At 37.5% G+C, this 26,235-nt stretch overlaps 1 protein-coding gene across 5 annotated transcripts in view; it reads right to left on the reverse strand.

Moving 5' to 3' along the window:
- Window positions 1-1,052: 1,052 nt before the first annotated feature.
- The window catches only part of slc2a9l2 (solute carrier family 2 member 9, like 2), a 103,994-nt gene continuing 78,811 nt past the window's right edge, over window positions 1,053-26,235 (reverse strand). For 4 of the 5 annotated variants that reach the window (XM_028003876.1, XM_028003873.1, XM_028003874.1 and 1 more), the window contains 2 exons: window positions 24,596-24,723; window positions 1,053-1,752 (listed from right to left, as the gene is read on the reverse strand). In XM_028003876.1, coding sequence (XP_027859677.1) covers window positions 1,513-1,752; window positions 24,596-24,723 — 368 coding nt within the window. In that variant the 3' untranslated portion in view covers window positions 1,053-1,512. Of the gene's footprint in view, window positions 1,753-1,933; window positions 2,054-24,595; window positions 24,724-26,235 lie in introns of all 5 variants that reach the window. The other variant, XM_028003875.1, reaches the window with a different exon arrangement.

Raw genomic sequence — 26,235 nt, forward strand, 5'->3', positions numbered from 1 at the left:
CCAATGCCACGCTTGTCTGCTTCTGTTCAGATCAGCTCCTCCGCTGGCTCTTGCCAGCTGGTGGTTAGTAGCCCGGACCCCCTTTAAGAACTGGAGACCCTCCAGAAAACTGCCTGGCAATCTCTCCCCCCCCCCCGTATTCCTCCTTATTACTTGATGTCTTCATTGGAAAGTTAACTCCCCAGAGAACGCTTTTCTACCGACACCAATTTTTCCACAACCTTCACATCCAGTATAGAAAATGACCAAATATGAACCATAGATGTGAACCCAAAAGTTTGTTTTCTTGATTTTATTTCAAGGTACAAGTGTAAAACGGGGCTGAGCACACGTTTCAGATTTTTCTTCCATTTCATAAACACTCTGTGTTGGTTTGTCATGGAAAATCCCAATACAACACGCTGAAGTAATCAGGCTGTAAAGTGACAGAATGTGCCTTAGGAATACCTGAGGCTTAGCGACTTTATATTGTTAAGAGTTCTGACTTTTCTACCAGGCTAATGAGGACCAAACATATGACAACGACAAGTAGCAGTCAAAACGGGCAGCAATTCAAATAGTTTTGTGTCCTTCAAAACTTGGCTTTCGAACTTCTCGCAACCAAACTCAAATCAATTAATAGAAATAAATCATTTTTCCCCTCACAATGTCAATGCATGCAACTTTTCTAATAGTATTTCTGCTGTGACGCGGTGATAAACAACAAGCATCATCGACCCTGTTGATGGGATTGTTCATCACTCTCCGCCAACATTTCATGATTTCTTACCAGGACATTTAAAACAGTCATCACTGCGCGCTCTTTGCTGCGGCTCTCTTTCTCTGAAATGTATCAGATGTATTTTTTACATTTCGGATTATTCAGAGGGGGTTCATAAAATGTATGCTTGCTAATGCTGTTTGATTAAAATGTGACTTAGAAAAACGCAATTACATTGAGTTGCAGAAGGTTATTTATTATTTACCTACATCTTGACCAATCTAAATTTTAGACAGTTTTTTTTCTAATTAAGTTCTCCAAATCAGTTCAAAAATCAAACATTCGTTGACTGTTTCTCAAGAAAACTAAACATTTATTCAATTTCAGATTACATAGCAAATTTATGAAGAGGAACATTCAGACACTTCTTTCTTTAAACAGCCCGATGTTCTTGGTTCCTTCCTTTCTATAGAAGAGTCTTATACATTTTCCTTCATGTTTTACTTTGGAAGTGAATATGCGATGTCTCCAAATGCACTTGTGTATGGAAATGACAAAATTTGGATGACCTCGTGAATCTTTATCAATAAACAGAAACAGATCATTTGGTCTACCTCGTCTATTAAGATGTAGAAATAGTTTTGTAATACTGTAGTTTTCTTGAATATCCTAGTCCAACAAAACATACAAACAGTACACATTTCAACTTCATTAAGAAAAACAATCAAATAAATATATAAAAACAACATTTCCCTCTTATATCCTCTTATGTCTTGCCCTGTTTTTTTCTATAATTAGTGTCGCTCGTTAGCTCATAAGGAGCTCTCCATGTTTTTGACATCTGCCGCTTTCTCGCTCTCGGGCGTAATGGACAGGACCAGTTCCATCTCCTGGCCAGGTGAAAGCTGTGGCATTTTGTTGATTTTAGCAAAGCTCTGGCTGATGTCCATGAAGGTTTTGTTTTTGGTTTCAGGGAGGACAACGCAGAGGTAGATGGATCCCAGGGTGCAGACCGCCACAAACACCAGGAAGGCAAATGACTGCAGCTTTTCCTGCAGAAACAGAAAAAGATGCACAGATGAGAACAAATCATTTTTAGACTATTTTAGCTCATGAACGACTGCATCAAATCAGTTAAACTTAAGAGGAACCAACTAAATGTGACATGTAGTAAAGATTTTTTAATTTTTTTTTTTTAGGTTTTGCATTTCTTTAAACCACTTCCTTAATTACCATCCACAAAGACAGATCCTGAAACTGCTTGGCTTTTTATGCTCTTGTCAACTCCACAAAGATTATGGTGGTTATCATGCACACCAATTTAGTGGTCTGAAGTTTCGAGCTTTGGAAAACCTAAAAGGAATGACAAATTTACATTTGAAATGACATCAGACTTATACAGCACTAACAGGACACTCGAAGATGCTTTACAATGAAATCAGTCTTTCCCATTCATGCACACTTTCACACATTGATGATGGATTGTAGCCACAGATGCCCGTGGCAGTCTGTCACAAGCGAAGCGCCCATATACCGATGGCATCACCCCTTCTGACCGCCACCAGCCAGCAAGGTGGGCGATGTGCCTTGCCCAAGGACACAACGACAGAGAGCGATTGCAAGTCGAACTCCTATCACGATGACTACCTTGACCCCGTATTTAAGTTCATTTTCAATTCAAATTACTTCTTTTTTGCTGATTGTGAAACAATGCATGAAGGCCAGAGGAGGATCAGTGGTTTTTATTGTGGAAAGGTAAACTAGATCTTAGTGAAGTTGGTCCACATGTGTTTTGTGGATCTGGAGAAGGCTCATCACCGTGTCTTCTTAGGAATATTGTGGAGGATCCGTGGGTGTGTGGCTGCTTTCCGGTCCAAGTGTACCCAACGCAGGAACCGTGCGCACAAAGCTAAATTTGTTCCCAGTGTGTGTTGGACTCCATCGGGGCTGCTTCTTGTCTCCAGTCTTTTTTGTGGTGCTGATAGACAGAATCTCAAGTTTGAGTAGTGGAGAGGAAGGTTTCCGGTTTAAGACCCTTAGGATACCATCAAAGAAATTTGCAGATGACGTTATTTTCAGACGTTATTTATTAAAATGGTTTGCAACCATCTGTGATGTCGCGGTGAATTGGCGCCGTCATAGTCAGGAGACAGTTTCATACTTCATACAGCACAGTCTTCCTCTCCAGTAATGGTGGGACAAAGCAGACATGTTGTGGTAAAGAAACAACTTACACAAAAATCTAAGCTTTTGATATTTGTCCAGCCATGTTTTGACCCTTGCCTTGTGGTCATGAGATACAGAACATGACCTAAAGAATAAAGTATCAAAAACAACTGACTGAAATAAGCTTTTTCTGCAAGCTGGACCCAGCTACCTTGCAGAGGAAGAAGATGTCAATCATCCCAGGAGGAGCTTGAAGTAGCTCTTCGACATCTTAAGGAGTCCTTCCATGTGTGTCAGGCATCTCATCAGGATGCCTTCTTGGAAGCCCCCTTTCGAGGTTTTCCACACACCGGAAGGAAACCCTGGGGTAGACCCAGAGCTCGCTTGAGGCACTTTATGAAACTTCTGGCCTGAGCACGGGGTGGGATGAACTGGATAGTGTTGCTCCAGCAAGTGAAAGACAATGTACAGACAGATGAAACACGCAAAAGCTTTACATAAACAAGCACACAAGAAAAAGACCAACTCTTACATTTTTGACAGACCAGAGCAACATTAACCCAAATAATGTTTGCTTGCCCTGTTTCATAAGTTTTTTTTTAATAATGATAAAAAAGGTCAGGTGTATTTTTATGTACAGATATACAGTATTTAGACAATCAAACTACTGTACTCTCTTAGAACAGATGTGTTAAAAAAATAACACAAAAAATGTGTTATTACCTTTAACACTAGGACTACCAGGATTTTGAGAAATTCCTATCTCTACCAAGAGGGGTCAAATTGGGTATCTTCCTAGAACTTCCGAGAGAGGGCCAAACTGGGTTATTAGCATCCAAATGTGGCCAAACTGAGGACTCTGAATGGTCTAATTAGCATCCCTGTAGATGAGCAGGGGGGAGGAGAGCCAAACTCACTACATCAACTTTCACGCTGATTGTCCTTGGAATAGGATAGTAATGGCCTTATTTACATAACAAAGGCGCCTCTTCACACCCTCTCTTGGAGGGCCAAACTGGCCCCTCTCTGGTACCTGGACGAAGATTCCCATTTTGGGAATCTTTGGTAGTTCTAGTGTTTAATGCACATTGTAACATTATAATGCACTGGATGTGTTGAATATTTAAACACATTTTTGTGTTAACCTGTTTGTCAGGCAGAATTTACTCCCTGCTGACATCAGATTGTGTAATTACTCTCAATCATAGTTTCCAGCATTTTTTTCCCCCTAAAATCGTTTTAAAATTTTTTGTTTTTTAAAAGTTTAGTAATTATAACAATTTTTACTTCATCTAAAAACACAATTATTATTACTGTATTGTGGCAGGATTTAATGACTTTTATAAATGACGCAGTACTAAAATATGTTTGTACTGCATCTGTATACTTATATTTCTATATTTCATAATATAGAAATAACAGTAGGTTTGTATATTTACTCATCTTCAAAACTAATATGCATTATACATTTAGATTTTTTTTACATAATTTTGTTTGCTAAAAAAAAACCCAGACAACTCTTTAACATTTACAATAAATATAATTAGAAATGGCTACGAGCTACGAAAGTTTAGCTGACAACCTCACATTGGATGATAAGCAAGTTGCAACATCAAGGCACCATAACTGGGTGGGACTCAGCCACCAAATGAAGTCTTCTGATTGGAGGAAGGTTTTCCCGCAGCATGGATCGGAGTTGACAAACGAGGCAAAGATTTGGAATAACCACTTTGGTATGTATATACCTTGTATTCGTTTTAATGAATTGGTACTATGTTACCCAAGCTAACCTTGTCCAGAGTGTTTCGCCAATAACACAGATTAGTGACAGATTTAAAATTTACACAGTGACTTATTGCCCAGAGAGAGATTTAGAAACAGAGAGAGGATTTTATGCGTGTGCGTGTGTGGGGGTGGGTGTGTGTGTGTGTGTGTTTGGATGAAAGGTTTTAGGAGGGAGGGAATGTCACAGGGATTTTAGATGAGACAGAGCTACTTGACTGCCTCTCAGCAGTGTTTGGCCAAGCTGTAATCCCTTTTCTCATACATCAACAGCCCTCAAATGGTGCAATCAACCTGATAATAGAGATCCAATGTCCGCAGAACCCTAAAATCTACTTACTGCTTTTTTTTTTTAGTTTCCAGTGTAGTTATTGACAACAAAAAGGGAACTTGTAAAGTACCCAAACCAGCTGTCCTCAAGGAGGACTTGTTGTGCAAACAAAGCACTTTCCTGTCCGTGATGGTCATCATAATTTGAAAGCCCGGCAGACGGAGGAGAATTAGGCAGACGTTTTGGGTAAACCTTTGATCTGGTGCAGTGAAACAGCTGGGTTCAATTTGAGGCACAGGCACAAAATAATTAACCAGGGATGTAAGTATCCATCAGATGCTACACTTATACATTAGTAAAAATCTCTCAATGTATAATCAGCAGTGATGTGAAGTCCAGATTCGATTGTTAAGATTAGGCATTAGCAGATTTATGATGGTTTTAAAATGTTACAGTGACAAAAACCGTATATATTCTATGTATATTCTTTGAACTTTTTGCCATGACCTGCTTGAGAAAATAAAACAAGGCTGCTTAAGTGTCAACATAACGCAGACCTTGATTTTTAAAAGTGCATTGTGCTGATTTTTATTATTTTGGGGTTTAGTTTTGCTTGTCCCACCTGTGCTGCAGAACAGGCATAATTACTGTACTTCACATTATTAAGAAATATTAGCATTGCTGGAACCTTTTCACGTTTTGTCACATTACCAAAAGTTTTGATACCTTTTTGTGGATATGTTGTGATGAACTAACAAAAAGTACATAATTGTGAAGTGGAAGAAAAATTGCTTTACTTTTTTGTCAATTTAAGACCTTTTGGTAGTTTGTTGGTGCTACTTGTTTCTTTGTGTTTTTTTTTACATCTAAATTTTACTGTTAGGTGAGACATTAAGATAAATGCAACATCCATCATCATGGGTGACTGACGGATTCATGTCAGAAACTACACATTTATTACCTTTAACACAGCCAGCTGATAATTACATTGGTAGCTGGTAACTAGACTTAGCGCTCGCTTCAGCCACACATTCAAGTAATTTTCGATTACCACCAGTTCTACCCAACCGTCATCTTTTTTCTGGTAATTCACAGGAAGTCAAACAACGAAACTGATGTGTTACCAGTACCTTCACAACCAGGACAATTCATGTCTTGTACCCAGTAAGCTCAACAAAACCCTTATTATAAAAGTCTTTGGAAGAAGATCAGGTTTTCAGGCAACAACGTGGCAAAACAAATTAGAACCGGTTGAAAAAATGGGCGGAATAAAAGAGATCACATAAGTAAGGAGGAGTGTAAGGAGACTAAGTGTTTGTATCACAGCAGGAGAAGACAGAACTTAAATCTTCTCTACAGACATCCACCTAATGATGACGTTTAAAAATGACCTTGTCTACTACGTGTCCATGCTTGAAAATTTACAGTCACAAGTTTCTGGGGCAACAGTGACTCATCCTCGGTGGATGAGAGCTCTGTGCTGCAGTGGAAGACAGAATGGAGTTGTGTGTGTTTGCGTGGGTGGGTGCTTGTTTGCGTCTGCGTGTGTGTGTGTGGGTGAGTGTGAGTGTCTCTTGTCTATTTCCATCCAGAGCCCTGAACAGTGTCTCGGACAAACAGATTAGATGGAAATACACAAGATTAAAACACCACCATCCAGACAGGACCATTCACTATTTTCATGGATTATCAAATAATTATTTCAAACTGCATACATGACGATAAATTAAACATTTTGTCCTTGGATCATAGTTATGGTGGTTCTTACTCCTCACAAACTCATAAATCTTACAAAATACCCATGAAACCTTGAACAGCTCCTTGGTGTAAGAGCATTTCATTACGGTCTAATTTAATGTGGAGGTGATTTATTAAAGTCTTCATTTAGTCTGATGTTAGAAGGTAACTATTTATTTAATGTCATTAATTAAATGAAGCTTTCTCTCCTCACTAGCATTTGTACTGTGCACCAACCTTTTCACCAAACCTTTAAGTTTTTAAGTCCAGACTCTCTCGGCCCTCATGCCCATTTCAGCTAACCAGCTGGCATTTTAGACAACATTTACAACAATATATAAAGATAACATGTTGCTTGTTTTCTAATGTGTTTCTGTGACTATCAATTTCTATGCCAATATTATGTTTCTGTGTTATGAGGTCAAGCATCTTATTTCCTCTGTTGTAAAAAGTAGCTCAGAAATGATCAATTTCAATCTTTATTGTTTGTCATACTTAAAATTCTCAATGTGAAGCTGCTTCCATCCTCTAATAGAATTATGTGTGTGTATTCTTTGTTTTTTAAAAGTGGAAACATGATTTTTATTTTTTTTTTTCAGTGAAAGATGCTCAGGCAGATCTACTGAACTCACTGTGACGTCAATCCTCATGTCTACAGTCAGAAGCACACAGAACTAAATGTCTGCCATTTAAACATGGCAAACCTTCTAAATGCTGAGTAAAAATGCCCATATGTCCATATGTGAAATTGCCTTTTTTAATTACATTTTACAAATAAATCTTTAGAAGGTATCTTCTTCAATTTTTACCTATTATTTACAATTCTTGAGTTTGTCAGTATTGCCAAACTTCATATCAAATAATAATATGTCCAAATACGTTGATAAAATGAATTGCCTCACAGTCACCTGTACTTTTATAGCAGTAAAAAGTAGCAGTCACATCACAGGCTGCATTGAGTATAACCCGTTTGTATACAGACAGGAATAGTGTTACCGCTGACATGTGTTCCTCTCATTTGTTAAAAATGTACTGCTGCACTAAATAACAGCAGTGTGGTTCCCTGTGAGGTGTTTGTAGTGTCAACTAGTTAGTTTTCATGATTGATGCCTCGCCGCCTGCGCACTGAACTATAATTTGGAACGCTTTCAAAGCCACACATTTAGCTCAGTTCTGGTCCAGTAATCCACCACAGCATAAAGGGCCACCACCTCCATCTTGAGGAAAAAAGAAAAGTGCTCCGCCTGCCTGGTGTTTATATTCTAATTTATATAACCTGTGCAGAAATCGCCCCATTGTTTCTTGCCTCTTTCTTCCAAATGAATATTTGTGTCTGCAGAATGAAACAAAGAGGCATGATTAAATAAAGGAATGGGTAAGATCTCTGTGGGACCTTCGAATTAAACTTTCTGTGTGACAAAATGCGCCGAGTTGCTTGGTGCAATAACATCAAAACCTGCCCCAATGAGCAGGAAATAAGGTCTGCTGCTGCACTGCTGCAGATATTGTCGATTTATCATAACCGGAAGAAGCTGAAAGGCTACTAAACCATGAAATTATGTTCACCTCGGATGAAAACACAACCCAAAATTTATTGAAGTGAATTTAGATTAATCTCCATACGGGTATTATGTTAGTCTCGCGTAACTGTGTTTGCGTATATTCAATTTACATGAAATTTACATCAATTTACATTATCCATGTCTGGATAATTGTTGTTCTTTTTTTACGATAGACCATTAAAAGTACACTAGAGGTGAACTGACTTTATTTTTAAATTATATTTTTCTTTTTGGAAACATAAAAAGAAAAATATGCTTTGAAAAATTACTTGTCTTGTTTTTTCCTTATCAGCCTAACATGTTTCAGATCATAAAATAATGGTTAAAATCAGGTAAAAATAACTTCATTACGTAAGTAAAAAAAACAGGTTTTCAATTTTGATTTTATTTAATTATCAACAAGCAGTGACAATAACTGGCTTTTACTCTTTCACATCACTGTAAAGTAGGTGTGGCACACTCCACTTTGCAGAACTGACTTAATTCATCCACACGTTAGAGTTTTGGAGCATAAACAACCTGATTAAGGTAACAGCACAACATTTTTTTTTTTCTCCGAAGAGAAGGCTTGTATTTTTTGTACAGTAGGCAGACAGGAAGGAGGGAAGACATGCGATAAAGGTCGTCGGGACCGGGAGTCGAACCCGCGACATCCGCGTCGAGGACTAAGGCCTCCAAACGTGGGGCGTGCTAACCCCCTGCGCCACCACAGCACGCCCCAGGTACCAGCACAACATTTTAATTGGATCTAAGTCCCAATTTTGACTAGACCACTCCAAAACATTAATTTTGATTTCTCTTAGACATTTAGAGGTGACTTTATTGGTGTACTTAGAATCATTGTCCTGATGTTTTCCAAGTGCTCATAAGTTTGAAATCACAAACTACTAATGTCAGGATATTCTCCTTTTAAAGCAGTGGTTCCCAAAGTGTGGGGCGTGGGAAGCGGTTTGGATGAATGAACAAAAAAACAAAAAACAAAACAGTTACACAAAAGTGTTTCACTGTAAAGATGGTTTGTAGTTTGTTTTGTTGCAACCTGAAGTGTGAAATAAACTTCAGTGGAGTTTGAAAACAAAATATGTGTATAGGTTTATGTCTGGTTGAACGATGTGTGTGCCCAGTTGATTCTTTTTTTTCTTTTTTGGGGGGATTTTATTGTAATCCATAGGGGGGCCCACTACCACCATTATCTTTTACTGTAGGTGCAGTAGTCTTTCTATAAAATGGCGTGTTAGTTTTATGCCAGATGCAGTGGGATGCACACCTTCCAGTGAGTTTCACTTTAGTCTGAAGAATATTTTCAAAAGGTGTTGGGGATCATCGAGATATTTTTGGTAAATGTTGTAATTTTTGACATCCGCGCTGATGTCAAAAATTGCCCTGAACTCCTCCGCAGATGCCGTCTCATTTGTTTCGCTAAATCATGAACCAGGCAAATTCTGCAATGTTTGAGATATTTCCTTTTGTGGCCTGGATGAGTATTTGGTGCACTTTTGGTGTAATTTTGGTATCCATTTGGAGGGCAATGGCTCTCACTGTCATTGAGAGCCATTCTTTTAAAAAACAGTTATAAATGTTTTTTATTAATGTACTTTGAATAAGCAAATGATACCTTGCTAACACAGGGTTAGAATATTTTGCAAAAGGCCAACAACAAAATCAGTCTCTAAGGGTTTATATCGCTCTATATAATTGAGCCTGACAGGAAAAACCAAAACTGATTTTCATCATCGTGTTTCACCTGGGAAGTTTGAATGATGCTAAAACAGAACAAAACAAGGGGGCGGGGGAAAGGATTAAATAAATGTTTGAGGCAGCAATAAAGAAGTTAATAAGCTTCAAATTATTAATGCCAGCGGCTCCAAGATGAGGATGGGGGTGTTCTTCATCTAACTTTGAGGAACAGCCTCACCAGCATACAGAGGAAAAAGCACATTACCATTGTTTTAGAAGTAAGTACAGAAATGGCAAGTAGAAGTTTAAATTGATAAAAAAGCATCAAAATATGACCAAGGATAAAAAAGTTCAATATAAATGCGAAAAAACCCCTCCTTAACCTGCGTACCACTCATATTTCTATTGGTTTTTCTACGTACTTGAGAGATGTTTCGCTTCATCCCTAGTCTAAACTTTTCAAGGATCCCCTCGAACAAGAAGCCCATGTGACACCTCTGTGGCGTTCTGTCATGTCAGTATAAGGTTGTGAAAGTGCAAGAGCGTGTCGTCTGAACAGGGGTCAGAGCTGGTTTCAGGTGCAAGTCAGGGACCAGTGAGTCACCGCTGTGATCTGGATGCCCGCTCTGTGCCTTGGAGTATAAGCGGGTCCTGAACGAGGCAGACAGCAAAACGAATACTGCAATAACAGCGGCACACGCGGCCTAAAAATAACCTTCTGTCGCTTCTCGTCTCTCACACTTGTCCACACCTCACCCACTTTGGTCAGCCTTATCTCCCGGGTCCTTCTCTTTGCCTCTGTGACTTTTACTCTTGCAGGTCGTTACTTACATGTACTCAAGCAAACCGTACCGAATGACCGTCAAAGTCAAAGTTATTTGTCTCCCTTGGGAGACGTGACATTCAATTTGACAAACACATTGAACTCTTTAGAGACATGTCTATTGGTTCAATGATTTTTACAAACAAGATTTGAATGTATAAGTTTGAATTTAGTATTTTTCAAAATTATAAATTGATGCTCAAATAAATACATTTGACCTGCGCTGATATTTGGGTAAATGTCACTTAGCATGGTGCAGATAGACCACACACGTTTTGTAGTCATCGTGTGGCTGGTATAATTCAGGTTGGGTTGACCACGCTGTTCATCGGCTTCTCTGTGTTTCGCATGTATTTTGCTTGGTAGGTTGTCTGTGAAAACTGGAGGAGACGTCTATTTACCGTTAGACCAACTCAAGAAGTACAAAATTGCTTTTGAAAATGTATATTTGTGCTCATAAATGTGTTTTTCCAATGAGAAGCAGGGGGCTAACCTATCACTATTCTCCTCGTTAGTATAGTGGTGAGTATCCCCACCTGTCACGCGGGAGACCGAGGTTCGATTCCCCGACGGGGAGTGAAGTTTGTTTCAGGTCCCTCTTGAAAATGAGATCTAGATCTCAACGGGGTTTACCTGATTAAATAAAGGAAAACTACATGAGTGCATATAATTACTGTGGTTGAACAGCGCAGCTATGTGTTGTCCTTGTTGGTCTGAACCCGTCTCACTTCAGTTTTATCAGTCTTTTGAAAACGGGAAGGATTAAAATACAAATTACAAAAACCTGAATCAACCCTCTTCTCTAAGAAACCAGAGTCTGAATTTGTTTCTTACACTGTGATTTTCAGCTATTTTAAGTTCACTTCACTCTTTACCTTCAACACACGACACTCACGGCTGAAGAGACAAAATTAGGTTTATCTTGAGGGTCTGAAGAGAAAACAGGCAAACAGCCTTTGACAGAAGGTCAAAGCAACATCAGTATCCACTATGTCTTGAGGAAATAGTGGATACTCTCATCTTCAGGTTCTGCTTTGACTTATTTTTCCAACACTTGTTTTTCTTCTATTAAAATGTCCTTCCAGTTAAAAGGGAGTTTATGTTTGTGCATAAATAGCCTTTGACCCTCCAAAAGCTACTTCTTGTTTGCCATTCACAAACTTCTTTAACCAATTGTTTAATTAATTATAATACAACAAGTTTGATTCTCTTTAAATTTGAGAGGCAGTTTTGTGTGAATATAAAAGAACAAAAGTGGCAAGTGTTTTGGTGACCAAAACCACACCATGTTCAAAGCAACCTAAAATCCCTTCCTTCCTCATTCTGATGCCTGCTAAATCTCAGCAAGTCGTCTTCCCACATCACGTTCTCTGACTGATTTGAGTTTCAGCTGATTTGCTATTTGTGACAACAAATGACTAAACAGGTTTACCTAATAAAGTTTAAACTTTACTATGTATTCCACGAGGTCGTCGTTTTGAATCCATCAGGAAGTAAAGGGAGAACATGATTGATGTCAGGATGCTGGCGGACTGATTGGTGCATCACTAGTTCTAATGCAAGAGCCACCTCTATTTCCCAAGAAGCGATGGAAATTGGTATAAAAAAAAACCCCAACTAATTTTCAATTTCTCAACAACTACAGCAGATTTACTGCTAAACAAAGCTCAACGGCAGATTACTAGATAGCTTAATCTTTATGTCTGTCTATACAAATTCATGTTGGTCTTACGCTCGTAATCATGGCTGAAACACTGAGTGCTTGTGTTGTTTGTAGTTTACCTCAGTGAGGAGTGAAATGAATCCATATGGCTGAGTGCTCTGAGCTAAACGCCTGGAGTGAAATACTTCTCACATCCTCTCTTGATTCATGTGACACTTGCTCAAGGCACCAAGGAGCGCTTGTAAATAAAGGAGCTGTCACATTCGCATCGTGTTGGACATTCGGTTCGATGTAACATACATGAAAAACACGTGTACATATAGCTATAAATAAAGATGCACTACACACTGAATTATAAATCAGATTCATCAAGGTATCAATCCTTAAGAATTAACTACTTTTTTGTGGAGGTTTTTTTTTATTTTTTTAGCCTAAGATATTTTCAGGGTAAATAAGTAAATTATATTTGCAAAGCTAAAATCACAAATGCTACACAAGTCACGAAAGAAAAACAGATCAAAGATAAATTTCACATGACTTAAAAGCCTGTCTGTACAAATATATTGCTAGCTGTGTTTTTAAAATAATAATCAATGGAATCAAAATGAAGTAAAAATCGAGGTGCAATGGCCAGAAACGACCGATTCCCACGGATTTTAAGCCGAGTCTGTTTAGGTATCAACAGACTCAGTGGACCAGCAGAAGACTGAGGCATAAGCATGTCAGAGACATACTGGGGGCCTGAGCATGAAGGATCCTAAAAGTTAGAACAAGAAGTTGAAGCTAAACTAACTTGTAAAGAGTGAATAGAAAATAACTCAGCATGTAAATTAAGCTCTTGAAACTTCTGCTTTAACAGCAAACTGTTGCAAATCTTCACAGGACGATTAAAAATACAGGACTTATAAAGGTTTTTATTCTTATTACAGAGGCCAAATATAAGACAAATATAATAAAACCCTATATTCATGTAGAAATTGTACATTCTCATATTTAGAGCCTGACACATTAAGAAGATGCTCTGCTAGCTTTGTTTTTAAGTGGATCTTATTAACACGTAAGTGTGACTATGTTATCTTTGCCTGAAGGTATCACTGAGTATTTCCAGTAATTGGTATCATTTTAGGTCATAACAAATAGTACGCAGCTGAGCCCTGTAGATATGTTTAGCCTAGATCAGTATAAGGATAACATTCATGGCTAACTGTGTAAATTTCCTCAAATACATGTTTGAGAGTTGTTGGTAATGGCAAAATGCATTTTGAACCAAATATTCTCACCTTTAAACCTGGGGAGAGGAAGAAAATAACACTTTCCAGTGGCGCAGAATCAAATGTTTATCAGTTTGGCATGGTTTTAAAAGAACGTTTCACTTGAAAGCATATAAATACAGCTGTGATACGACACCCAAACCATCTGGATAACGTCAGACTGCTGTTTATGGTATACTTTAGGCTGAAATTTGGATCAGTTACAATGTAGCTCCAAAATTACAGTTTTGGGGAAATATTTTGTGTGTCTTTTGTATATTAGGTGTATAAAAAGTGCTCATTATTATAAAACCAGTAGACTATTGTGATTATTTCATTTAATTTCCTATATACCCTTGTGCAAACATAAAAGATATTTTTCTTAAAATGTACGAGAATTATTTATTACTATATTATACAAAGTTATTATACTTTTTCGTATTTTGTGCAGTACTGTGTCAACTTCACTTACGTCATAAATTAATAATTGACAATAAAATACCAACAATAAATTTTTTTGGGGTTGTTTTTCATTTCATGTTATCTGTAGTGTTGAATAAAAATGATCAAAATCACTCTTTGCAACAACAAAACAGAGGGAAAAAAGGTTCTCCAATATCACTATCAACATTTTTGACAGCAGTAGAAATCTTCACTGTTGAAAACAATCATTGAGGTATTTGTAGATGTTCAAACAAAAAAGAATGAACACCGCAAAATAAAATAAAAAATATGAATAAAAAAAACCCCAAAATAAAAGTCGTAATCAAAACTCCTCAATTGGAATTACAAGCCATTTAACTAACTGTTCAAAATTAGATTAGCGAAAGGGAGATTGATGCATTGAAAAAGATCAACTCAACCGGGAATAAATAAACATGCGAAGCAGGTTCAGAGGCGTCTGCTAGGAATTTCAATCAGGCTGCAGGCTAAAATCTTTCGCATCCATCCAGAATGATGGATAAAGCCGACTTCAGATTTGACTTTCAGACAAACCTTTGCCAACTTTAACACAAACAAGCAAAAATAAAAACAGTATGAATCAACACCTGGATGATGCTCACATTAAGGTCAAGGCATGTGCGAGGACTACACTTGTAAGATTGTGAAATATGAAGAGCATGTTTAACTAAAACACAAACTGCTCTTTTTACTGGATCTACTTTATATTGGAGAATATAGTTCTGTTAAAAAGAAAGGGGAAAGAGCAACAGCAAAAGGAGGAGGGCACAAAGCCATTTTAATGGCGGCTTGAAAATTTAAAAGAGGTGAAGGGAGCAGGACACAGTTGAATCTGCTTAATGAAAAGCTCCCTAGGAGAAAGAATGTCAGTCTACTGCGCAGCAACAAAAGGTAGAGGGTATGACATCAACCTGGAGGAGGAAGAGGAAGAGGCTGACTAATGAGTATGTATGAAGTAGAGTGAATAATTTTGTTTGGTTTTCAAATAAAACGACCTTATTCATCCTATTCGCCAACTCAATAACATCTTTGATGCGTGTCGCATTGCGCAATTACCTTCACGACTTCACAGTTATGGCGTTTTTAATAGGTCATTTATGGGTCATTTAAGAATGAATAAAAAGGTTAAAATATAGCATATTAAGAGACAATTTATCTGACAGTTCAGTCTTTGGGATTATCTGGAAAGCTATTGAGCCTATATTTATAGCCTTCTCCCTGAGATCAAGCAGACATGACACCAATCCATAAAGGATGATTAAAGTAGCTTCAAAGCGCGTCACAGCTACATGGATCCAGCTTGTGAACTTGCGATGAAGAACATGCCCACTAAGGACCCCTGGCAAAACATTAAAGATCACTTTATAGATCAAAGGTAAACGTGAAGGAAGCAAGAGACCAGAAGGAAACTGAGAATATCCACAAACATTATGAGGAGCGTTGTTACCTGGTCTATCTTATAGAACACTAACATCTACTGGAGAACAGATCCTCTCCACACATTTCCAATGCAGATCAGGAGCAGTGGATGATCCAGGCTCCTAGTTGCTAATCATTCTTACTGTCTAAAAAGTAGCAAACAAGAGCAATATGTATTATTTCTTTTTCGCCAGCAAATTAGTCTTTGTCGTTTCAAACAATTATCTTCATCTCTATGTATCTAATTATATAAATCATTTTTTATTTTGTAATATTCTTCCTGAGCTTCATGATTAAAAGGTGTTACGTTTTTGTTCATTTTTATGTTTTGTTTTACTTTCCTTCTAAAGAGTAGTTTGTCATTGGCTTTTCATTTTCTCTTTCCTTGTTCAGTTAACTGTCTATGTTTATCCCAAAATACATTTAAATTAAGCAGAAAAGTCTTATCCGTGGTTTTTATAAAATGAGTTTAGCAGTTAAAGCTTTGAAAAACAGACTGGGCATGAACCCAGTATTGAACCACCTGCCTTTCACTCTCTCATTGCTGTTTTCTCCTGTTATAATCCTGCATTTCCAAAAAAAAAAGCACACAAAATGTATCTACTAAATGTGTCTTCTAAGTCTCAGTAAAACATGCTTCTAGGCCCAGTTTTGGCTCAGGGCTCAGCAGAATTACTTGAGGTCCAGCGTGCTGAAACGTTATTGAAACCGTAAACCAAGTTGCCATCTGCTCCTCCGTCAATTATTTAGTTTTTACAAGCTTACTGCAGCAAGTGTTTAAGGAAGAAACGAGTTAATAGCTCGTAAACACTTGCAAGTTTATTTTTCGTCACCTTGGACGCGCTTGAAAAAATGTTCTCAGCACACAACTGAGGAGCTGTAATCAGTCTTTGCTGAGGAAATCATCTGACCTCCTGTGGGCATGAGTCAGGTTTGGCAGAGGCAATATCACTCTACGCCACTGTGATGGCTCTTTTACTGCTCTGTGTAACAGAAAACTACACACGGGTGGTACATCAATGGGGATTCCCCCCTCCCTCCACCCTCACTGCTGTTTCTGCACTTACCCCCCAGGCTTAATTCCTCTCCACTGAGGTTGTAACACTGTTGGAAGCTTCCCAAACTCTGCTGAGTTAAGCAGCGTCCACTCACACTGTGCAGCATCTTTGTATACCAAAATTAAATTCCTCTGCAGGGCAGTGAGCCCTCTGTGCCTGGAGTAAAAAAAAAAGGACTAAACCAAGAGACTGGTATTCTTCTTCCTGTATTTGGTGCACTGGTAGGAATATCATCTCCTCCCAGTGCTGCTGTGGTGACATCTTTATTTGTCCTGCTTGACAATAACAAGCTAACAAGGAGCCATACAGGCTAACCCTTTGCTTCTAAGCTTCATTCAAAGTTGAAGGATTTTGACTCTGGAAAAAATTAAGAGACCACATAAAATGATCAGTTTCTCTGATTTTACTTTTTACAGATATATGTTTGTGTAAAATGAACATTGTTCTTTTATTCTATGAACTACTGACAACATGTCTCTGAAATACCAAGCAAAAATGTAGTATTTATTTGCAGAAAATAAGAATTGGTCAAAAAGATCCAGTGCTTTCGGACCTGAAATAATGCAAAGAGAACAAGTTCATATTCATTTAGAAACAACAATACTGATGTGTTAACTCAGGAAGAGTTCAGGAATCAACATTTGGTGGAAAAACCAGGAGGTTTTCAGTGGGGTTCAGTGCAGTGGGCTCTTAGTTTTTTCCAGAGCTGTCTAAGGTTAAATGACGGGTGGTCCAGCACTCTTACTGTAATTCTGTAATTCTGTAATTTCTGGACTGTAATCTTCTACTTTTGTCCCCTGGCTAATATATGGCTTTTTGCCAACATGTTTTGATTTGAAAGGCTGCACTGCTGCGTTTCGAAGCCCAAGAGCAAAAGGAAAGTGAAGTTGTTCAATTCCAACAACAAAGAAGACACGTTTGGTGGTTTTAGTGAGTAAGAAAGTAACAATTTTATGTAGCTTTCACAGATAAAATCACAAAGTGCTTCACAAAGTGTGTAGGAAAAGCACATCAAGCATAATGTCGAATGAAGTTTGTTTGATGCATTCACTGATTGCAGGAGGAAAATAGCAATCAATGACTTTTCCCTGTAGGCTACTGGATTTATTTATTTATTTTTTCTTTTTAAAGCAGTTATGTTACAGGTGTTTGGAAAAAGCATTTGGAGTTTTTATTTAATTAAAAGTAAGAAAAAAAAGTTCTATGTAAATACCTTATGTTACTATACGGACACCTACAACTTACAGACAAGTGCAGTCATTATATGTACCTTTTTTTTCTTTTCCAAAGTTAGAGGGTGGGCTATGTTCAGGTGCACTTTGCAGTCCTTAAATTACGCTACTTCTTTTGGTTTTACTGGGAAGCTAATATCTGTTTCCTAATCTATAGGTCAAAATCTACAAAGGTCATGAACTTGCTACTTGGTTGGCCATGGATTTGCAGTCATATTGTTCTTGCTTCCTCTTGCTACTGATCAATCTGTTGGTAATTTAGTGAACTGAAACTCTGAATTAAGGTCAAGAGACATTTCATTTAGCAGTTTCTCATTTCATAGCTGTTTTTGTTCTTCTTATGTATGCCCACCTTTTATCTTGGATGATATTCCAAGTTGGGCACAAAGCAGGTGTTGTTTCCTTTAGAAATCTTTTTAGACCAAACTAGTATAATCCAGAAAGTATACTCTCCCCAAATCTACAGGCAGAGTTTGGGAAAGGTGTCTAAGGCAGATGAAGAACTGAAATTTGTGCTTTGCTTTGTTGCTGAGATTGATCCATAATCAATGAATATCAGAAATGTTGTCTGATTTAGGATTGTATTGTTCAGAATCTGAATGATACCTCAAATTTTATGTGTTAAGTTCATTAAAATTCCCTGGTAACCTGCTTTTCAAACCCTGCATCATCGTAACTCATCCAGGTTTTGTTTAGATTTTGGTTTATTGGGTTTTTTCTGTGTTTAAAGCTTAGTACATTTGTTATTTGTTCTCCTTAGTTATTCTTATTTTGATTAGATCGGCCTTGTTTCTATTTTAGTTTAGTTCAGTGTGGTCTTAATTATTTTAGTCAAGTTATGCTTATATCCTGTATATATCTTTTACTTGTGGTTAGATTTGATTTTCCAGCTCCCCTGTTTGTGATTACTCCTCACTAGTAATCACAAACAGTGTGTGTGTGTGCGTAGGCCTGTATGCCATACTCACACATGCCCTCTTTCTCTCGTCTCAGCCTGCCTTCTGCTCTCCCCCCTCACACTTGCAACCTGTTAGTTAATTAGTTCGGGTCCATTGTTCCACCATTCAAACTCCCAGTATTGAACCACCTGCCTTTCACTCTCTCATTGCTGCTTTCTCCTCTTATAATCCTGCATTTACCTGCTCCCTCAATGTTGCTCGCTGTGATCTCATTAGTTTTTGTAAGTTCATGTTTATAATATTTAATTTTTTTTCCTAGTGAATAATTTATATTCACTCGCTGCCTGTACCTCTTCTGCATCTTTTGGCTCCTAGTTTAATCTCCAACCATGACATGCAAATATTGGCCCCAAACTAAAGAAATACCTTTTTTGTAACTGTATCATGTTTTGTGTGTATAAATTCATCAAGGAGTATTTTTTTTCCCCCAGTTTTGCTACCCGCTGACATATGAGAGTGTTTCCTTTTTGTGTGTTTTGATTTTGCAGGGGAGAAAAAAAGTCCACAATAAAATGTGAGTAAAAGACGTTCCTGTCATTGCACACATACAGCTATCTTTGCGGGGACTTTCCATTGACTTCCATTCATTTCTACAGCCTAAACCTTACTCTTAACTTTATCCTAACCCTACCCATTACATACCTAACCCTAACCAAAACTCAATTCACACCTTATTCTTAAATCTGACCCCTGACCCAAAAACAGCGTTTCCGCAAGGAGCAGTGGGTCCCCACAACGTAGTATATGTCAGGAAAATGGTCCCCACAAGGTATTAGAAACAAACGCACACACACACGCAGGAATCCTTCAGTGAGAAAGCACACCAGCTCATTCTACCTCGTACTTGTAGAGCCCTTTGAGGTGTGACCAATACCTAAGCCTGCCTAAATCCTTTGGATGATATTTAATTTGATCTGGACGTGTCAATGCAGCTCATGGATAGCCGTTTGATTCTCAATTTTCTTCTGAGGATAAATTGTAAAATGAGGTGTCTGTCCAAATTTTCCGCCAGTGACGGTATGGAATTAACGAGGCTTAGCTCTCGTTGGTGACTCACCCACCGGCTTCTGGAGGATATTGATTTGGATTAAAAGGTTAAATGTTCACCTGGGCCACGGATCTGATTCTGCGACGGGTCCCGCTGCATGACGGGCCTCGCTCGAGGGAATGTCAGTTCAGGACATTTGACTCCACAAACTCAGAGAAGATTACCAAGAGTATCTAATCTCTTTACAGCTGTCTGTCCTGACAGTCTGGCCTGGATCTGAGAAAAGCAATACAGCGGCTGAGCTTATCGCTACAGACGATGAATGAGCCGAGAAATAAATCTAATTTCCGCGGCTCAGAGGTTGTCTAAATCTACTTGTTTTATTCTTCGCTCGCTGTCGAGCCGAGTATGAGATAAGACGGCAAGAAATAGACTACAGCATGCTTGAGCTAAAGCAGTTTTCTGTATCTGCTGATAAGAACATTAAACTACGGAGGGACTATCTGCTGTAGTTGATTTAAGTTCCAGGTTCTTTAGACCAAATGGGAACCGGTGCTTTTGTAAATATACTTCAATAAAAGTTCTCTCTATGTATCTGTGCCTCATTGGCTACTGTGTTTATCTATGTAATCTCCTACCTATCAAATACGTAGGATTATTAATTAAATTGCCAAAACAATGTTTCATCTCTTATTTTCAAAATTAAGCCCAAAATTATTCAAAGATCTGAACAATTCAGATTTAACTTGACCACCATCTTCCTGCTGACTGGAACAAAAGCTGTGAAAATAGTGCAAAATGCAGAGAGACAATGTATCGACAATGTAGACATGCCTGCAGCAGCAGCCAGTTTTCTGTCTTAAACCCAGATCTTTGCTCTTAAGCACATCTTAAGAGGCTCATTGGGAGAATGTGGAGTGCTTCAAAGAGGACCATAAATTAGAAAAAAAATGATAAATGGGAAGCGGTGACCTTTGGTGCAATCTCATATCGTCTCATATCATTTTATTAAACAGTTACTAAACCGAGACCAAAAGTCTTGCCTTCTTCCCATGCAAAAGAAACTGAAGCTTTACTTTCCTGAGCATTGATGTCTAGTGATGTTTGCTGAACTGTCATCGTCTCAGAGCCTTTAAAACACACAACATTCAGCCCACACTTCTTGAGAGAACATTTTAAACCTCGGGTAAAATTAAAAACTACTGACGATTTAGATGCAAATGAAAAGAAGGTCTATAAATAGCTGCACAGCAACAAAAAATTTTTAACAGATAAGTTGGCTATTGACAATTAATCGGAATTGCAGCAAAAAAAAATTTCTAGGCATATTATTTTAAAAAACTGAAATAACATGGATAGATTATTTTAAGAGATTAATATGGACAAGGAGTAGAAATGTGAAAACATAAAACTTCTTTGTCACTTGGCGATATGTAGATGCTAGTACATCTAGTCTGATTCAGAGAGATAAAAGCACCAGAAAAAGTCTCATTCAAGGGTTTTTGTGGCATGTTTATGTTGCAGCTGAGTCGTTTCTAAAATCATAATGTGAAGATTAGCATCTGAATTGTTGTGCAGACAGAAAAAAAACGTTTTTTCTGAAGCAATGATCATATTTATTTATGATCATTGGCAAAACACGACAATAAAGCTAACAAAACTCAGAAATGTATTTTTGTGTATTTGGGGTGCACCTGGATCACAAAATGTTTTTTTTTGTTTGTTCTTTAGGTTTGAACATTCTGCTGTTTCTGTCCCAATTTAATTTCACATAGCGATTCAAGCAGATGCCTTCTTGATGTCCCTCCATTTTTCCTAAAAAGACGTAGGTGGTAAAAAGGTTTAAAGGAAGCCCATCGCTTTTAATCCTCTGAGCCAGTTAATAAGAAAGTGTAACAATCATTGGTTTGATTTTGTTTTTCTAAATCTTCTTAGAGATTAATAGTTATATTTTCATTAACCATAAGTGGGAAATCACTACAATTAATGGACGACAAGGTTTGAAAACATCAGTCTGTGTGTAATTAATCTTTAAGAAATGCTTCATTTAGTGATGAAGTTAAGGAAATACATAAACTTTTCAATAACACTTAAATTTATCAAATGGGAATTATTGAATTGTGCAGGTTTAGTTTTATCATTCACTGAGATATCAAATCACAAAGGACTAGTTAAACGAAATATTGAGCTGAATATAACAATTCAGGTGCTGATATAAATCTTATTAACTGCAATCAAACAACTTGGGTAGAGCAGTAGAGTAGTTAGGAACATGTGAGGAAGTTATGATAAAAAGCATTACTGCAGCTGGCCAGAATAACATCCTTATACTATGTTTTTCTTGTGTAGCGCATTCTGAGTGCAGAGTTATCTTTTTATTTGAGCAACATGTTCCTGCTGACTGGAAATAGCATTAACTTTCCCTATGTGCAGAGAGATAAAGACTGGGGTGATGTCAAGGAGGCTTTCCAGCCTCATGGACATGTTTATTGCTATTTTTAAAGCAAAATCACAAACAAAATATAAACCCAGTATGTGTATAGCGCAGTGAAAATAGCAGGTCTCATGTCTAAGTATTAATCATCCTGTCACGTTTCACCTTTCACCTGTTTCACCTTATAAACACTCTGCAGACAAAACAGCAAATCAGCAACATAAAACCCTACAGCAGTGTCCTTATTTTTTATTTTTTTTAATCATCTCAGGACAAACATTGCAGCATAAATAAAGTCACAGTGACTCTGATTTGAAAATTGGCGATAATTCGGCCATTACTGATGCTAACATCCAGTAAAAAGGTAACCATTAAGACAAACCAAACGTAAACACATAGCCTTTGAGATTTGATTCAAGAACTAGTTTCCCTGCGACAATAATGATTTACAGCCTCTTTTACGACAGATCTTAAACTCCTCTGACATCTTATTTTTAAAATGTAATCATCTTCCCTGAGCTGTAATATTTATTGCATAACTTATTTCAGCACTTTAAGTCTGGTGCTTTCTTCCATGTAATGTGAGGCCTCTGATGTTTTTTTTATTAAAAAGGCAAATAAAGTTTGTCCCTTAATCCTGGCTGGGAAATAAAAGCAAACGCCTTACTGAACCCTTGGGCTTGTTTGCTTTACCAGCTGTGCCAGTTAAGGCGGCAGCCACGGTCGCAATAATGGAGAGCTAATGTTTGTGTTTTCTAAGCTCTGGCCAGGTCGTATATTAAACAGCAGAAAAAAACAAACAAACAAAAAAAAAAGCAAAGTTGTTACTGTCTTTTAATGAAGGGTATTCAGAAAGATATCTTTCTCTAATTGTGCTCAGACTATTAAATTAAGAAATCTTCTATTTGGCACAATACTGAGAGCATCTACTGTGATGTCCAGAGTGAAGTCCTGGCTGTCAAACCCCATCACATTCAGCTGCAGATAATTTCAAGAACTGAAGGTATGAAAAGCTCAGTATATTGATTCATTAACTGATGTTTTTGAAATTATTTAGCAAATTGTTTGTACCTGGTGTGTTTGTAGTTCATAGGCAGGTCAATAACAGCTACTGTTACACAACGAAACCTTAAAATATCCATCTGAACATGATTTTTTTGTTCTAATACATGCCCCCATTTCCACGTTTTTCTCTGAATACCAATGTCTAGGTTGTCATCAGCGGGTGGGTGATCCACACCTTGGTCTTTATTCTTCTAATGTATGCTCCATGTAGTTTTGGTACATGCTCAACCTTCCTCCTTTGCTTTCCACTCACTTCTTCTATGGTTCTTATGCAAAGCAGCTGACAGTGCAGGCACTCCCTTGCAGAGCCTTTAGTGTTCAATAAAGTGCCATGCTTGTGTACCACTCAAACAAAGCAGTCTCTTTCAGCCAAACGCCGTAGAAAACTGATGTTAAGGGACTTTTTGTAGCATTTTGAGGCACAGGCAGAAGCAAGGGTGTGTGAAATGATTTAATTTTAATTCCCAGCTTGGAGATGGTAAAACCAGTTCAACCAGCACTTCTAAAACAGTAACCTCTGTATTTTCCAGAGAATGTAGATCCTTACCGTGACTCAAAGATTTTCAATAGGCTGTCAATTTTTCCAAATTTGTAACAGAGGTTAAAGGCTCAAAAGATTAAAAATAAAAACAACAACTTTGCTTTACTCCATTTATGTAATTTTCCCATACATTTAAACTTCTTGTTATCTGCTGTTATCTCTCTCTCTTTTTCTCCTGCAGCTAAATGAACCATGGACATGTTTCTACTTTTCCTGTTAATTAGCTTACACCTATTGAACTTTCTCTGTATTGATTTTTAAACACCTAACTGAACCTGGAACGAAGACTCTTTGCTTAAGTTACTGTTGTCTGCACTATCTGGTGGTGATTTGTTATGGTGCGTTTATTAATCAGTGAAAGATTGGATTTTTTTTAGTTCCAACATGGAACTCAAATTCTCCTTTTGGACCCATGTGTATCGAGACAAGATGAGTACAGTGGAAAAATGAAGTTAAAGAAGTTACAGTATATTTCAGTATTCAATATTTCAAATGTTGTGATTGAAGTTATTGCACTTTAAATTATAGGGTTTGCAATTTTGCATAGCTAATTTCAGAGTAACACCTCACATCCTTTCATCAATCCACACACTTTCATACTGAAAAGTAACTACAGCACATATAAATATATAGTGTGTGTAAACTTCACTCCATGGATATATTTTAGTGACTTTTTTGCATTTACTTCAGTCGATTACTGTTCCTTCTCTTGCGACGGTTATTTTTTTTAGCATTACTCAAATCTCTGCCAACACCATAAATCATAAACAGTGAGTGCATCTTTTTGTTTAGACAGCAGATCTTACTTGAATGAAGGGGAATAAGAGGCCCACGGCAAAGTTGGACAACCAATTCACAGTACCGGCGATCATGAAAGCAGCAGGTCTGTAGGATTGTTCAAACAGTTCTCCAGTCAGGATAAATGGGATGCCACCTGAGAGAGAGAGAGAGAAAAAAGATATATGAACCATCAGTTACAACAAAGTGCTGACAGCAACTAACAGAAACAAATGGTTTTAGTTTGGTAAACAAACAAATGCCCTTTAGGTGCTTCATAACTTTTTATTGTTTGCTCTCGCTGCAGGCTGCAGATCAAAGACTGGTGCAGGTTATGAATTTGTTCTATATTTTCTAGCATCTGTAAAGGTTCTGCAGCAATTTATGCTGTAGGACTAAATTTTCAGCAGCACAATAAGGCGCGTACCTTAAATTTCCTGACTTTAATTTCAACTATGTGTTGTTCTGAAACAAACTAAATGAAAACAAATAGTTGCAACTCTGCTAAAATCTTCAGAAATCAGAGCAGATGATAAAAATCACTCCTTAATTGGCACACAACACGTACGGTTTGTCTAAGAAGGGCCTATCCAAAATGAAAACTCCAGCAGAAGGTATATTTCTGTCTGTTAGATGGCTGCTGTGATGTTTTAACAAAGTGAAAAAAATGGCTGTTTAAATGTAAAGCCATTATGTCAAAAGGTTTTATGAAGCTCAAAACTATGCAAACTCAAATGCATTTATCATTACAGTCGATACAAATTGATTTACTTTTTTTTTTTGTTAAGAATAATCGTTCAATCTATGGGTTAACACTAAACACAGAGGAGGCTGTGTGTCTCATTTTTGTGCACCTCATTGCACTGTGCATTCATTACACCTATCAAGTAACCAACAAACCTAATTCCAATGTTGAGGGTACTTTTAATGTGCCTGCATTGAATTCACAGGTGAAACCCAGACAGTGAGGCATAATTTGTTTACTAATTCAGTTTGGTTTTTTTTTAAACTTAAGTTGTAAAAAGAGTTCAGAAAGAGAAGTAAAATAAAACACAAACCAAAACACAAATGTGGTTTCATTATATTAATTATGAGTAAAACATTTCTTGCCAATGTCTTTTTTTTTGCAGTTGGGATACTGTAGAAATAATAATATGAAGGAAATCCCTGGTTTGGGTTTTATTTGAGCTCTGCAGCTGGACAGACAACAGATGCTTCCCCGTGAGGCAAGGTCAAGTCAGTGTTTTCTTTAAGAATAGTGAAAGTTGTTTAGCAAATTTCCAGCTATAACTATTAAATAATGGTTATCAGGATTTTGAATATTTGATGCCAACATGCAGAGTTACCATAGTAAAAGGTATTCCTTTGCATTATACGCAGTGATGTGACAAAGTGTCAATAAATAACAAAATTGTATTAGTGAAATAGTTTTCGTTCAATAGAAAGCGCATTACAGTAACTATTAAACACGTCAGAAAGCTTTGTAAGTTGAGGTTGTGAGTTTAATATCAGGTCTCTATTAGCTTTTTCTTTGGCTGAAATATGACTCAACTTAAAATTTATAACCCCTTTGCTGGATGACCTGTACATTTCCATTATTCTGTCTTTATTGGGGCAAAAGTAACACGAGCAGTCAACCTATTGTTTCTTTCTCATGCGATAAAAGAAG

Source organism: Xiphophorus couchianus, chromosome 20 (assembly GCF_001444195.1).
Source record: "Xiphophorus couchianus chromosome 20, X_couchianus-1.0, whole genome shotgun sequence".
Classification (NCBI taxonomy): Eukaryota; Metazoa; Chordata; class Actinopteri; order Cyprinodontiformes; family Poeciliidae; genus Xiphophorus; species Xiphophorus couchianus.